Source organism: Ranitomeya variabilis, chromosome 5 (assembly GCF_051348905.1).
Source record: "Ranitomeya variabilis isolate aRanVar5 chromosome 5, aRanVar5.hap1, whole genome shotgun sequence".
Classification (NCBI taxonomy): Eukaryota; Metazoa; Chordata; class Amphibia; order Anura; family Dendrobatidae; genus Ranitomeya; species Ranitomeya variabilis.
This window is the reverse complement of record NC_135236.1, coordinates 284965883-284979480: the sequence shown is the minus strand read 5'-3', so window position 1 is coordinate 284979480 and position 13598 is coordinate 284965883. Positions and strand designations below refer to the sequence as shown.

The 13598-nt window shown below is 43.2% G+C and overlaps 1 protein-coding gene across 1 annotated transcript in view; it reads right to left on the bottom strand.

Moving 5' to 3' along the window:
- LOC143773618 (uncharacterized) overlaps positions 1-13598 on the bottom strand; it is a 152790-nt gene that overhangs the window by 14671 nt on the left and 124521 nt on the right. The window contains exons 5-6 of the mRNA XM_077261015.1: positions 11477-11501; positions 7155-7195 (exon numbers count right to left, since the gene is read on the bottom strand). Coding sequence (XP_077117130.1) covers positions 7155-7195; positions 11477-11501 — 66 coding nt within the window. The remainder of the gene's footprint in view (positions 1-7154; positions 7196-11476; positions 11502-13598) is intronic.

The window sequence follows — 13598 nt, the reverse complement described above, 5'->3', positions numbered from 1 at the left end:
ATTGTGAGCCCCAACGAGGACAGTGATGATAATGTGTGCAACCTGTAAAGCGCTGCGGAATATGTTAGCGCTATATAAAAATAAAGATTATTATTTATTATTATATACTGCATGGACAGTGTTATATACTACGTCTCTGTGCTACATACTAAGTGGCTGTGCAATATATTGCGTGGCTGTGCAATATACTACGTGGCTGGGCAATATACTACGTATTTGTGCTATATACTATGTGTCTGTGCTATATGCTACGTGGCTGGGCAATATACTAAGTGTCTGTGCTATATACTATGTGTCTGTGCTATATACTATGTGTCTGTGCTATATACTATGTGTCTGTGCTATATACTACGTGGCTGTGTAATATACTATGTGGCTGGGAAATATACTATGTGTCTGTGCTATATACTACGTGTCTGTGCTATATACTACGTGTCTGGGCAATATACTATGTGGCTGGGCAATATACTATGTGGCTGGGCAATATACTACGTGTCTGTGCTATATACTACGTGGCTGGGCAATATACTATGTGTCTGTGCTATATACTACGTGTCTGTGCTATATACTACGTGTCTGTGCTATATACTACGTGTCTGTGCTATATACTACGTGTCTGGGCAATATACTATGTGGCTGGGCAATATACTATGTGGCTGGGCAATACTGTATACTACATGGCTGGGCAATATACTACGTGGCTGAGCAATATAGTACGTGGCTGGGCAATATACTACGTGTTTGTACAATATACTACGTGGCTGAGCAATATACTACGTGGCTGGGCAATATACTACGTAGCTGGGCAATATACTATGTGACTGGGCAATATACTACGTGGGCTGTGCTATATACTACATGGCTGGGCAATATACTACGTGGCTGTGTTACATACTATGTGGCTGTGTTATATACTACATGGCTGTGTTATATACTACGTGACTGGGCAATATATTACGTGGGCTGTGTTATACGCTACTTGGCTGTGCTATATTTCTCTGCTGTATCTGTGCATCATAAATCGTGGTATGTGTTAAAGAGGGGGCCCACTGAGACTTCTTTCGCCCGGGGCCCTCAAAAACCTGGAGCTGGCCCTGGCTTCACTGATTTGGTCACGCCCGGCCGAGAACAATCAGCGACAGGCGTAGTCCGCCCACGAATTGACGCAAAATTTGAACCACGCTTCGCTAATTGGTCGCGCCCGGCCGGCTGAATCCTGTGTATAAATTGCATTATTCTGAAAACTTCATAAATAAACTACATACATATTCTAGAATACCCAATGCATTAGAATCGGGCCACCATTTAATGTATATATATATATATATATATATATATATATATATATATATATATATATACATACTAGATGGTGGCCCGATTCTAACGCATCACGCATCGGGTATTCTAGAATATGTATGTATGTACAGTGCCTAAAAGTAGTATTCAACCCCCTGCAGATTTAGCAGTTTAATAAGATGCAAATAAGTTAGAGCCTTCAAACTTCAAACAAGAGCAGGATTTATTAACAGATGCATAAATCTTACAAACCAAAAAGTTTTGTTGCTCAGTTAAATTTTTATAAATTTTAAACATAAAAGTGTGGGTCAATTATTCTTCAACCCCTAGGTTTAATATTTTGTGGAATAACCTTTGTTTGCAATTACAGCTAATAATCGTCTTTTATAAGACCTGATCAGGCCGGCACAGGTCTCTGGAGTTATCTTGGCCCACTCCTCCATGCAGATCTTCTCCAAGTTATCTAGGTTCTTTGGGTGTCTCATGTGGACTTTAATCTTGAGCTCCTTCCACAAGTTTTCAATTGGGTTAAGGTCAGGAGACTGACTAGGCCACTGCAACACCTTGATTTTTTGCCTCTTGAACCAGGCCTTGGTTTTCTTGGCTGTGTGCTTTGGGTCGTTGTCTTATTGGAAGAGGAAATGACGACCCATCTTAAGATCCTTGATGGAGGAGCGGAGGTTCTTGGCCAAAATCTCCAGGTAGGCCGTGCTATCCACCTTCCCATGGATGCGGACCAGATGGCCAGGCCCCTTGGCTGAGAAACAGCCCCACAGCATGATGCTGCCACCACCATGCTTGACTGTAGGGATGGTATTCTTGGGGTCGTATGCAGTGCCATCCAGTCTCCAAACGTCACGTGTGTGGTTGGCACCAAAGATCTCGATCTTGGTCTCATCAGACCAGAGAACCTTGAACCAGTCAGTCTCAGAGTCCTCCAAGTGATCATGAGCAAACTGTAGACGAGCCTTGACATGACGCTTTGAAAGTAAAGGCACCTTACGGGCTCGTCTGGAACGGAGACCATTGCGGTAGAGTACGTTACTTATGGTATTGACTGAAACCAATGTCCCCACTGCCATGAGATCTTCCCGGAGCTCCTTCCTTGTTGTCCTTGGGTTAGCCTTGACTCTTCGGACAAGCCTGGCCTCGGCACGGGAGGAAACTTTCAAAGGCTGTCCAGGCCGTGGAAGGCTAACAGTAGTTCCATAAGCCTTCCACTTCCGGATGATGCTCCCAACAGTGGAGATAGGTAGGCCCAACTCCTTGGAAAGGGTTTTGTACCCCTTGCCAGCCTTGTGACCCTCCACGATCTTGTCTCTGATGGCCTTGGAATGCTCCTTTGTCTTTCCCATGTTGACCATGTATGAGTGCTGTTCACAAGTTTGGGGAGGGTCTTAAATAGTCAGAAAAGGCTGGAAAAATAGATAATTAATCCAAACATGTGAAGCTCATTGTTCTTTGTGCCTGAACTACTTCTTAATACTTTAGGGGAACCAAACAGAATTCTGGTGGGTTGAGGGGTTGAATAATAAATGACCCTCTGAAAAAACTTTTCACAATTTAAAAAAAAAATAAACAAAGAAATAACATTCTTTTTTGCTGCAGTGCATTTCACACTTCCAGGCTGATCTACAGTCCAAATGTCACAATGCCAAGTTAATTCCAAATGTGTAAACCTGCTAAATCTGCAGGGGGTTGAATACTACTTGTAGGCACTGTATATAGAAGCCACATAGTATATAGCACAGTCCACATAGTATATAGGAGCCACATAGTATATAGCACAGGCTACGTAGTATATAGGAGCCACGTAGTATATAGCAGCCACGCAGTATTTAACAGCCATGTAGTTTATAACACAGCCCACATAATGTATAGCACAGACCATGCAGTATATAACACAGCCCATGCAGTATATAACACAGCCCACGCAGTATATAACACAGCCCACGCAGTATATAACACAGGCCACGCAGTATAGAAGCTGTCTCGATGCGTGAGCCGCTGCCGCCAGCTTCCTTTCCCAGAGATGCATTGCAAAATTACCCAGATGACTTAGCTGTCTCGCGAGACATCTAAGTCTTCTGGGTAATTTCATAATGCATCTCTGGGAACGGAAGCTGGCGACAGCCGCACGCGCATCGGCGGACCACGGAAGGTGAGAATAGCAGGTTTTGTTTTTTTTTCATTATTTTTAACATTAGATTTTTTTAATATTGATGCTACATAGGCAGCATGAATAGTAAAAAGTTGGTCACACACGGTCAATAGCAGCGTTAACGGAGTGCATTACCCGTGGCATAACGCGGTCCTTTAACGCTGCCATTAACCCTGTGTGAGCGCTGACTGGAGGGCAGTATGGAGCAGGCGCCAGGCACTGACTGGACGGAAGTAGGGAGGGACTAATTCTCGGCCGGACTGTGCCCGTCGCTGATTGGTCGAGGCCTGGCGGCCTCAACCAATCAGCGACGTGGGATTTCCAGGACAGACAGACGGAAGTATCCCTTAGACAATTATATATATATATATATATATATATATATATATATATAGATATATCAGGATGGGGTACATATATACCAGGAAGGAGGCCATGATGGAGGTTATATATACCAGAATTGGGAGCATACTGCATGTACCAGTATGGAGGTTATATATACAATGATGGGGAACACATACACCAGGATGGAGGATAGATATATATATATATATATACACTCACCGGCCACTTTATTAGGTACACCATGCTAGTAACGGGTTGGACCCCCTTTTGCCTTCAGAACTTCCTCAATTCTTCGTGGCATAGATTCAACAAGGTGCTGGAAGCATTCCTCAGAGATTTTGGTCCATATTGACATGATGGCATCACACAGTTGCCGCAGATTTGTCGGCTGCACATCCCAAAGATGCTCCATACAAGGCAGGATGGATCCATGCTTTCATGTTGTTTACGCCAAATTCTGACCCTACCATCCGAATGTCGCAGCAGAAATCGAGACTCATCAGACCAAGCAACGTTTTTCCAATCTTCTACTGTCCAATTTCGGTGAGCTTGTACAAATTGTAGCCTCAGTTTCCTGTTCTTAGCTGAAAGGAGTGGTACCCAGTGTGGTCTTCTGCTGCTGTAGCCCATCTGCCTCAAAGTTCGACGCACTGTGCGTTCAGAGATGCTCTTAGGCCTACCTTGGTTGTAACGGGTGGCGATTTGAGTCACTGTTGCCTTTCTATCAGCTCGAACCAGTCTGCCCATTCTCCTCTGACCTCTGGCATCAACAAGGCATTTCCGCCCACAGAACTGCCGCTCACTGGATTTTTTTTCTTTTTTGGACCATTCTCTGTAAACCCTAGAGATGGTTGTGCATGAAAATCCCAGTATATCAGCAGTTTCTGAAATACTCAGACCAGCCCTTCTGGCACCAACAACCATGCCACGTTCAAAGGCACTCAAATCACCTTTCTTCCCCATACTGATGCTCGGTTTGAACTGCAGGAGATTGTCTTGACCATGTCTACATGCCTAAATGCACTGAGTTGCCGCCATGTGATTGGCTGATTAGAAATTAAGTGTTAACAAGAAGTTGGACAGGTGTACCTAATAAAGTGGCCGGTGAGTGTATATATATATATATATATATATATATATATATATATATATACACACACACACCAGGATGGGGGACATACAGTATATACCAGGAAGGAGCCCAGGATGGGGGACATTATTAGGAATTAAAATTATATTTTTACCACTAAAATGTTGCTAACTTCTGAACAAGCCACTATAGCTGACAAACTCTAAGGCCATTGTTTGGCTTTGGATTGCTATGGCAACCATCAGGACCACACAATCACAATCTCAAGGTGCCAATGGGGTTTAAAGAGGGAGCCCACAGGCTGTTAAGGCCGGCGTCACACTGGCATATTGCATCCGGTGCGAGAGCATCGGATGCGATATGCTAATGACACTCGCCTCCTGCTCGCAGCAGATCAGGAGCCGAGTGTCATGCGTCTGTGCTCTGATTCTCTCGCACAGGGAGGATCGGAGCACAGCTGCGGAGGAGGCGGAGAAATGAATTTCTTCCTCTCCTCCATTGCTGGGGTCCGCTTATAACGCACATTACTCGGGTGAAAGGGCCAAGGCTGGTGCCAACAGCAGGGTGTCATCTATAGTGTAGAGCCGACAGCTGCTGTATTTTCATCCATCCGGGATTCTATTCTCTTATTTCTCAGGTCAGTAAAAAGGCGTATTGGTCAATAAGGGGTTAATTTTGTTTTATTTTTCATTCAGTGGCTTTTTTTCAGTGTTTTTCACTAGTTTGCTGATGCTTTACGCTTGATAAATATGCACCACTACATGTAAACTATGTAAGAGGTCCAATTCCAAACTGGAAATGTAAAGCAATGCCTATTAAGAAAAAGTTCACTACAATGAGATTTGTCAATTTTATTACACCATTTTTAATGTAAGAATGAAAGATACCGTATATACTCGTGTATAAGCTGAGTTATTCAGCACATTTTTTTGTGCTGAAATCGTCCCCCTTGGCTTATACACGAGTCATTGTCCCAGAAAGATGGCGGGGGAGGGGAATTGGCAAAGCAGCGAGTCACAGAGGCAGGAGTCGGCGGCTGTGGCTAAAGCCTGTGCCCGCTGCTAAAGAGAAATGAATATTCACTGTGCTGGCAGTGAATATTCATTTCTCTTAAAGAGCGCACAGTTACAGCCGCCGGCTTCCAGCACACATCCTACTTACCTTCCCTGCGCGCCCTCACAGCATCTCATTCTGGAGCCAGCAGCTCTTCCGGCCAAGTGATCATGTGTCCCCGCTCATTAAGATAATGAATATTCGCCTCTCTCCACTCCCATAGGCATACAGTGAATATTTATTATCTTAATGAGTGGGGACATGTGATCGCTCGGCAGGAAGAGCTGCTTGCACCGGAACGAGATGCAGCAAGGGCGCGCAGGGAAGGTAAGTAGGATATTTTTTTTTTCATAGGAACCATGCATACAAGGACAGGGATGGGGAGCCATGCATACAAGGACAGGGATGGGGAGCCATGCATACAAGGATAGGGGATAAGGAGCCATGCATACAAGGATGGGGATAAGGAGCCATGCATACAAGGACGGGGATAAGGAGCCATGCATACAAGAATATGGATGGGGAGCCATGCATACAAGCATGGGGACGGGGAGCCATGCATACAAGGACAGGGATGGGGAGCCATGCATACAAGGACAGGGCTGGGGAGCCATGCATACAAGGATAGGGGATAAGGAGTCATGCATACAAGGATGGGGATAAGGAGCCATGCATACAAGAACATGGACGGGGAGCCATGCATACAAGGACAGGGATGGGGAGCCATGCATACAAGGACAGGTATGGGGAGCCATGCAAACAAGGACAGGGATGGGGAGCCATGCATACAAGGACAGGGATGGGGAGCCATGCATACAAGGATAGGGGATAAGGAGCCATGCAAACAAGGACGGGGATAAGGAGCCATCCATACAAGAACATAGACGGGGAGCCATGCATACAAGGATGGGGACGGGGAGCCATGCATTCAAGGACAGGGATGGGGAGCCATGCATACAAGGACAGGGATGGGGAGCCATGCAAACAAGGACAGGGATGGGGAACCATGTAAACAAGAACAGGGATAGGGAACCATGCATACCAGTATAGGGATGAGGGGACAATGCATATCCGGCTTATACTCGAGTCAATAAGTTTTCCCAGTTTTTCGTGGCAAAATTAGGTACCTTGGCTTATACTTGGGTTGACTTATACATGAGTATACAGTATATGGTAGCTAATAGATGTGGATAGTGAAATGCTTACCAGTGCTGCAGGTGATATTTTGTCTGGATGAGTACCAGACTCTGAAGAAAAAAAGCATGGTGATTATTATTACTACATAGATTATATTACACATTGACATGAAAAGAAAGAAGCACTGCAAGAGACTTTAAACGGTTAATATACTAAATACTGCTATTTTCTCCTGTTACCACACCAAGGCTCAGTGGAACTCCTGCTACACCTCTTTGTAGATGAGTGGATGACATTTAGGCCCCGATTCATTACGATGTTTATGCCAAAATTGTTGGATAACATTTTTTTTTATCAGTTGCGAAAATTCAGGTGCACAATGAAGCTGTATAAACATTTTGCAACTTCATGCCAGTTTTGGTCAGCACTGCCAAAATGGGTAGAGCTGTTACTGATGGAGGTGTGGTGTACATGTCATCATGTTCCAGTGTAAACAGGACCAGAGAGTAATTCCAAAAGAGCTTGGGTGGCTGCAAAAAGTAGTTTTAAAAAGTTTGTTTTTTTACGTTTTATTGCAGTATTGATCTTGTTTAAGAACTTGAAGCAAGCCTGTAACTACATGAAATGCATTCTGCAGTTAATTAGATGTAGCCATGACAGAGGAGTCTCGCTTAGGGTTGAGCGACTTTTATTTTTATAGGATCGGGTCGGGTTTCACGAAACCCGACTTTCTCAAAAGTCGGGTCGAGTGAAATCGGCCGATCCTATAAAAAAGTCGGGGTCGGCCGAAACGCGAAACCCAATGCAGTGCAATGGGATACTATGGTTCCCAGGGTCTGAAGGAGAGGAAACTCTCCTTCAGGCCCTGGGATCCATATTTAAGTGTAAAATAAAGAATTAAAATAAAAAATATTGATATACTCACCCTCTGACGCGCCCTGGTACTAACCGGCATCTTCCGTTCCTAAGAATGGCGCTTGAAAGACCTTTCGAATGCTTCACGGCTTGTGATTGGTCGCGGCGGCCCACGTGACCGCTCAGCGACCAATCACAACAAGCCGTGTCGTAATTCTCAGGTCCTAAATTCCTCATTCTAGGAATTTAGGCCATGAGAATTACGTCACGGCTTGTGATTGGTCGCTGAGCGGTCACGTGGGCCGCCGCGACCAATCACAAAGCCGTGACGTCATCTAAGGCCCTTCACGCGCTAATTCTTAAGAAGGAAGGCTGCCGGAAAGAAGCCGAGGGTGAGTATATTCCTATTAGGTATATACTCACCCTCGGACGCACCCTGCTTCTTTCCGGCAGCCTTCCTTCTTAAGAATTAGCGCGTGAAGGGCCTTAGATGACGTCACGGCTTTGTGATTGGTCGCGGCGGCCCACGTGACCGCTCAGCGACCAATCACAAGCCGTGACGTAATTCTCATGGACTAAATTCCTAGAATGAGGAATTTAGGACCTGAGAATTACGTCACGGCTTGTTGTGATTGGTCGCTCAGCGGTCACGTGGGCCGCCGCGACCAATCACAAGCCGTGAAGCATTCGAAAGGTCTTTCAAGCGCCATTCTTAGGAACGGAAGATGCCGGTTACCAGCGGCGATGTCCAGGCTGCGTCGGAGAGGTGAGTATATCAATATTTTTTATTTTAATTCTTTATTTTACACTTATATGTGGATTCTGATACCGAGTTCCGATATCGCAAACATATCAGAACTCGGTATCGGAATTCCGATACCAGATTCAGAAGATCGCCGACCTCATGGCCGACCCCACACAGGGGTCGGGTCGGGTTTCATGAAACCCGACTGCCAAAAGTCGGCGACTTCTGAAAATGGCCGACCCGTTTCGCTCAAGCCTCTCGCTAAACTAATGTGTCGAACCAAAGCCTGAAGTCAAGCTAACCAAGACCATTGATAATACATGAAAATCAAGCCATCTTTCTTTATTCTAGTAAGGTAAATACAGTTATATTATAAACACACAAAATATTTGTTTTCAAGTGGACAACCTCTTTACTCCACTGAGATATACGCTCCTTACAAATCATCTACATTTATACCACTAATTCCTACGATGCACTGAAAATATTTCAAGCAGTCTACAATAATGTATTGGGAAGCTATTATGGGACATGGCTAAATCTGCTGCTGGCCATAAAAGTTTGACAAAATCACCAATATTGGTAGCCTATTTAAATCATTGGTGTCAATCTCAAGGCCCACTGGCAGAATCCAGCCCCCCCCCATGTCATTCTATGTGGCCCACAAGGTTAGGACACACTTCAACACTGCTCCGAGTGGCCTCCCTCTTTCCCCGTACGGAGAGCTGGTTCGAAGCAGCGTTGAAGTGTGCATTGGAGCTCAAAATCTAAGATGAAAGCCACTCCTTTCTACTAAGTACTGGCTGCATTCTACGTCAATACAGCCAGTGCTTAGCAAAGTGAACAGAGCCGACACAGGGAACTGATGCAATCTTTGAATTTGAGCAGATGCAGCCAGCAGTAAAGAGTGGAGGCGGCACCAGCAAAAGGAGCAGGCGCCATCTTTGTGAAAGAAATGGGTATTCTACTCTTCTGGCACATTTTTGTAGGAAAAATGTGATTTCTTATTTTCACGACTCAACGCTATAAAATTCTGTGTAGAATGTGGGAATCCGAGATACTCACCACAATCTAGATAAATTCCTTTGAGGGGTTTATGCACATCAGGGGCTCTCCAAACGTCCAAACGCTACATGGTGTCTGTTCTCGATTCCAGTCAATTTTGCGTTCAAAAAGTCAAACTGTGCTCCACCCTGCCATGCACTCAAGTAGTAGTTTTCCCCCACATTTGGGGTATGGATGTACTCAGGAGAAATTGCACAACAAATTTTGAGGTTCCATTTCCCCTGTTATCCTTGTGAAATTAAAAAAATTAGGGCTAAAATTTTTTTTTTGTGGGAAAATGGTAATTTTTTCTTTCCACGTTCCTTTAATTCCTTGGAAGAACCTGAAGAGTAAACTAACTTCTTGAATGTGGGTTGGAGCACTTTTGAAGGGTGCAGTTTTTAGAATAATGTGACTTTTGCCTATTTTCTGTCAAATAGGTCCCCAAAAGTCACTTAAAATGTGATGTGGTCTCCCCAAAAAAATGGTTTTGCAAATTTTGTTGGAAAAATGAGAAATTGCTGATAAACTTTTAACGCTTCTAACTTCCTAACAAAAAAATGCTTAAAAAATTACACAGATGTAAAGTAAATATGTGGCAAATATTATTTATTGAACATTTTGTGTGGTATAACAAAAAAAGTTTGAAAATTGCAAAATTTTCTATTTTTTTCTGTAAAATTTTTTATATTTCCATGAATAAACGCAATTCATATCAACCCAAATTTACCACTATCACATAGTACAACATGTCGCAAAATAACAGTCTCAGAATCACTGGGATCTGTTAAAGAGTTCCGGAGTTATTACCACACAAAGAGACACGGGTCAGATTTGGAAAATGAGACTTGGTCATTAATGTACAAAGTGGCTCGGTCCTTAATGGGTTAAAGTGAATATGTCATCTGATTCATGCTGCCCAAACCACAAGCAGCATGAATGAGAGCTTGCCTGCAAAATTACAGTCAGCTAAGAGTTGGTCAGGGACTAGAGCTGGAGACGAGACCACTCCAGTGGTGCCCTTGGCCGACTCTCTCTAGCGCTGTTGAAGGTGATTGACAGGTGTCTGCCTCATGTGTACATAGGGAAAGAACTGTCAATCACGCCTAGCAGCACTACGAAGAGTCGGTCGTTGGGTGCAATGTACTTGTCTTGTCTCTGGCTTTGGCCCTTAGCCAGATCTTCAAACTATATTTTGTCTGAAATGCTAGATGTTTCATAGAAAATTATACCGGATGCTGTCTGTGGTTTGAGCAGTATGAATCAGATGATAGGTTCCTTTTAATGTAGATTGCAGGTCCTGTGTTTTATGAGTTGTGGTTAATTTATGACAATACAAAATTCACTACAAAAGTTCAGGGAGGGCTTGGTTGCTTCTCTTGATTATCTTGGTTATAGGTACCAAATTCTGTAATGGGACCTTGTTCCAGTGATTATGTGGAGTCAGGAATTTGGGGCAATTATGATCAGTGGGTTTTAGCCTACATGTTAAGCTATAAGTTAACCTCGATGGATTTAAGTCTACCTTAAATTTTAAAAACTCTAAAATAGAAGTCTGTTAAAATGTGTTTTTCATGCAACTATCAGACATTGCTGATTTGAACTCTTCATTGCCATTCTCTACAACATGCAAAGGTCTTTTATACTTAATGTATTTTCAAGATGTATTATGATTACTAGTATGTATTATGAGTACATAAAATGTGTATAGATAGAGAATAGGATAGACAGACTATTAAATACATACCTGACAGCAGAACAACCACCTTTTCCTGTTAAATGCAATAAAATATACATATTTTTAAAACCAGTAAACTAAAAATATGTAAAATATCTATAAATTAATTTGCAGCTGTTATATTGCTATTAATAATGATTTCTTAATTGCTTGACTAAATTAAAGAGAATCCGTCAGCAGGTTTTTGCAACCTCATCTGAGACCAGCGTAATGTAAGCAAAGAGAAGCTAAATCCAATGATGTATCACTTAGTTTACTGGGTGCAGCCCTTCTGACACAATCAGAGCTGAGAAAGCTAACCCCGCCCACACCAGGCTCTCTGTTTACAAAGTCCGTAGACAGTGAGGTGCTTATCACAGGGAGAGAGGGCGTTACTGGACTAGTGATAAATCCTTCACAATTAGTAAACATATGCCTGCATTTTGACAAATGATGCATCACTGAATTCTGTGTTTCAGCCTCTATCTCCTGCGGTCTTCAGATTACATAGCAAAAACCAGCTGACAGATTCCCTTCAAGGTGGAAACATTACTGTTTCCCATAAGGCAGATGTGCTTAATTTATTAAGTGATGCATCCCCTATTCTAGTACTACTGTAACAATGATTACATTTGCCATTCAGGCATGCTAACATCTGTAAGAGCTGCCAAAGGGTAATTATCCAGCTTTACCAAAATCAGCTATTATTTAGCTCACAAGGGGTAAAGTACCCAGTACATACTGCAGCTGACAAAGCATGGCCGAGCGGCACACACTCTGCTCTGTCTCTTAAATGCTCACTGTTATTTCAACAAACTTTGTATAAATCAATAGTACAAATTAATATAAGAAACTTCGTTATCGGTTAAAATTTGCTTCTTTCTCCAGTTATTTGCCCATTTTTTCCTTTCAATCTCTCTTCCGAACTCATCATTCACTAAAAAAACCAGCTCAGCTGTCTTGGTCAAAACAATACAGACTGCCAGCACAGTGTGATATTAGGTTACACCTTCTATCATATTCTAATCAGGGATCCCCAACCTGTGGTTCAGGAACCACATGCGGCTTGTGGGACCATGATTTGTGGCTTGCGGCTGTCGTACAATGTGGTGCTTTAGTACCAGGTCTAGCACACAGCTATGAAGAAAAGAGCTCCACATAGTGACTTTTGTGAGTAGTCCTGCACAGAAGAGCAGATCGGGATGGGCATATACTGGGCTTGGGGGTGGAGAGATAAATTAAAGGGATTGTCCCAAGAACAAAGTACACTTTAATCAATAGATCTTGAAATAAAGATAAGCTCCACAATTGGATGTGTTAGGCTAATTTCACACTTCCGTCTTTTTTCCTCCATCGCAATCCGTCGTTGTGGCAAAAAAACGGATCCTGCAAATGTGCCCGCAGGATGCATTTTTTTGCCATTGACTTTAACTAACGACGCACTGCGATGGATGGACACACGTCGCATCCGTCGTGCGACGGATGTGTCGTGTTTTTGCGGTCCGTCATGACAAAAAAACGTTCAATGTAACGTTTTTTTGTCCGTCGGCTCCATATGCTTAAACGGTATAGCAGAAAAGGTATAGTAATGACAAGTGATATATCCCGGTAAAAAACTGTCTCAGTGCCTGAGGAGTATGATGAGAAGTCTCAATTTAGTTACAGATATATGGCAGGGACTGAGCTTACTAGGGGAGAAGAGGAGACCCTTAGACGGATGGCAAAGACCCCAATGCGCTTTCCGCATGTTCCAGACAAATCATATAGTGCCCCGAAGTTGTTAGGCTGGTTTCACATTTGCGTTTTTTGCCGCTGCGTTTTACCGCAAAAAAATGCATGCGTTTTTTTTCCTATACTTAACATTAAAAACGCATGCGTTTTTTTGCATGCGTTTTGCCGCGTTTGACAACGCATGCGTTTTTTCCATGCTTGCGTTTTGTTGCGGAAATGCAACATGTAGTAATTTCTAGAGGCATTTTTTTGCCGCAAAAAAAGCATGCGTTTTTTTGCGGCAAAAAAACGTATTGCTGTCTATGTAAACGCATGCGTTTTTAAGCACATGCGTTTGTTTGCGTTAAAAACGCATGCGTTTTTATAGAAAAAAACAAGAATACACACTGATAAGCCACCCCCCACCATCAAGGTGATAAAG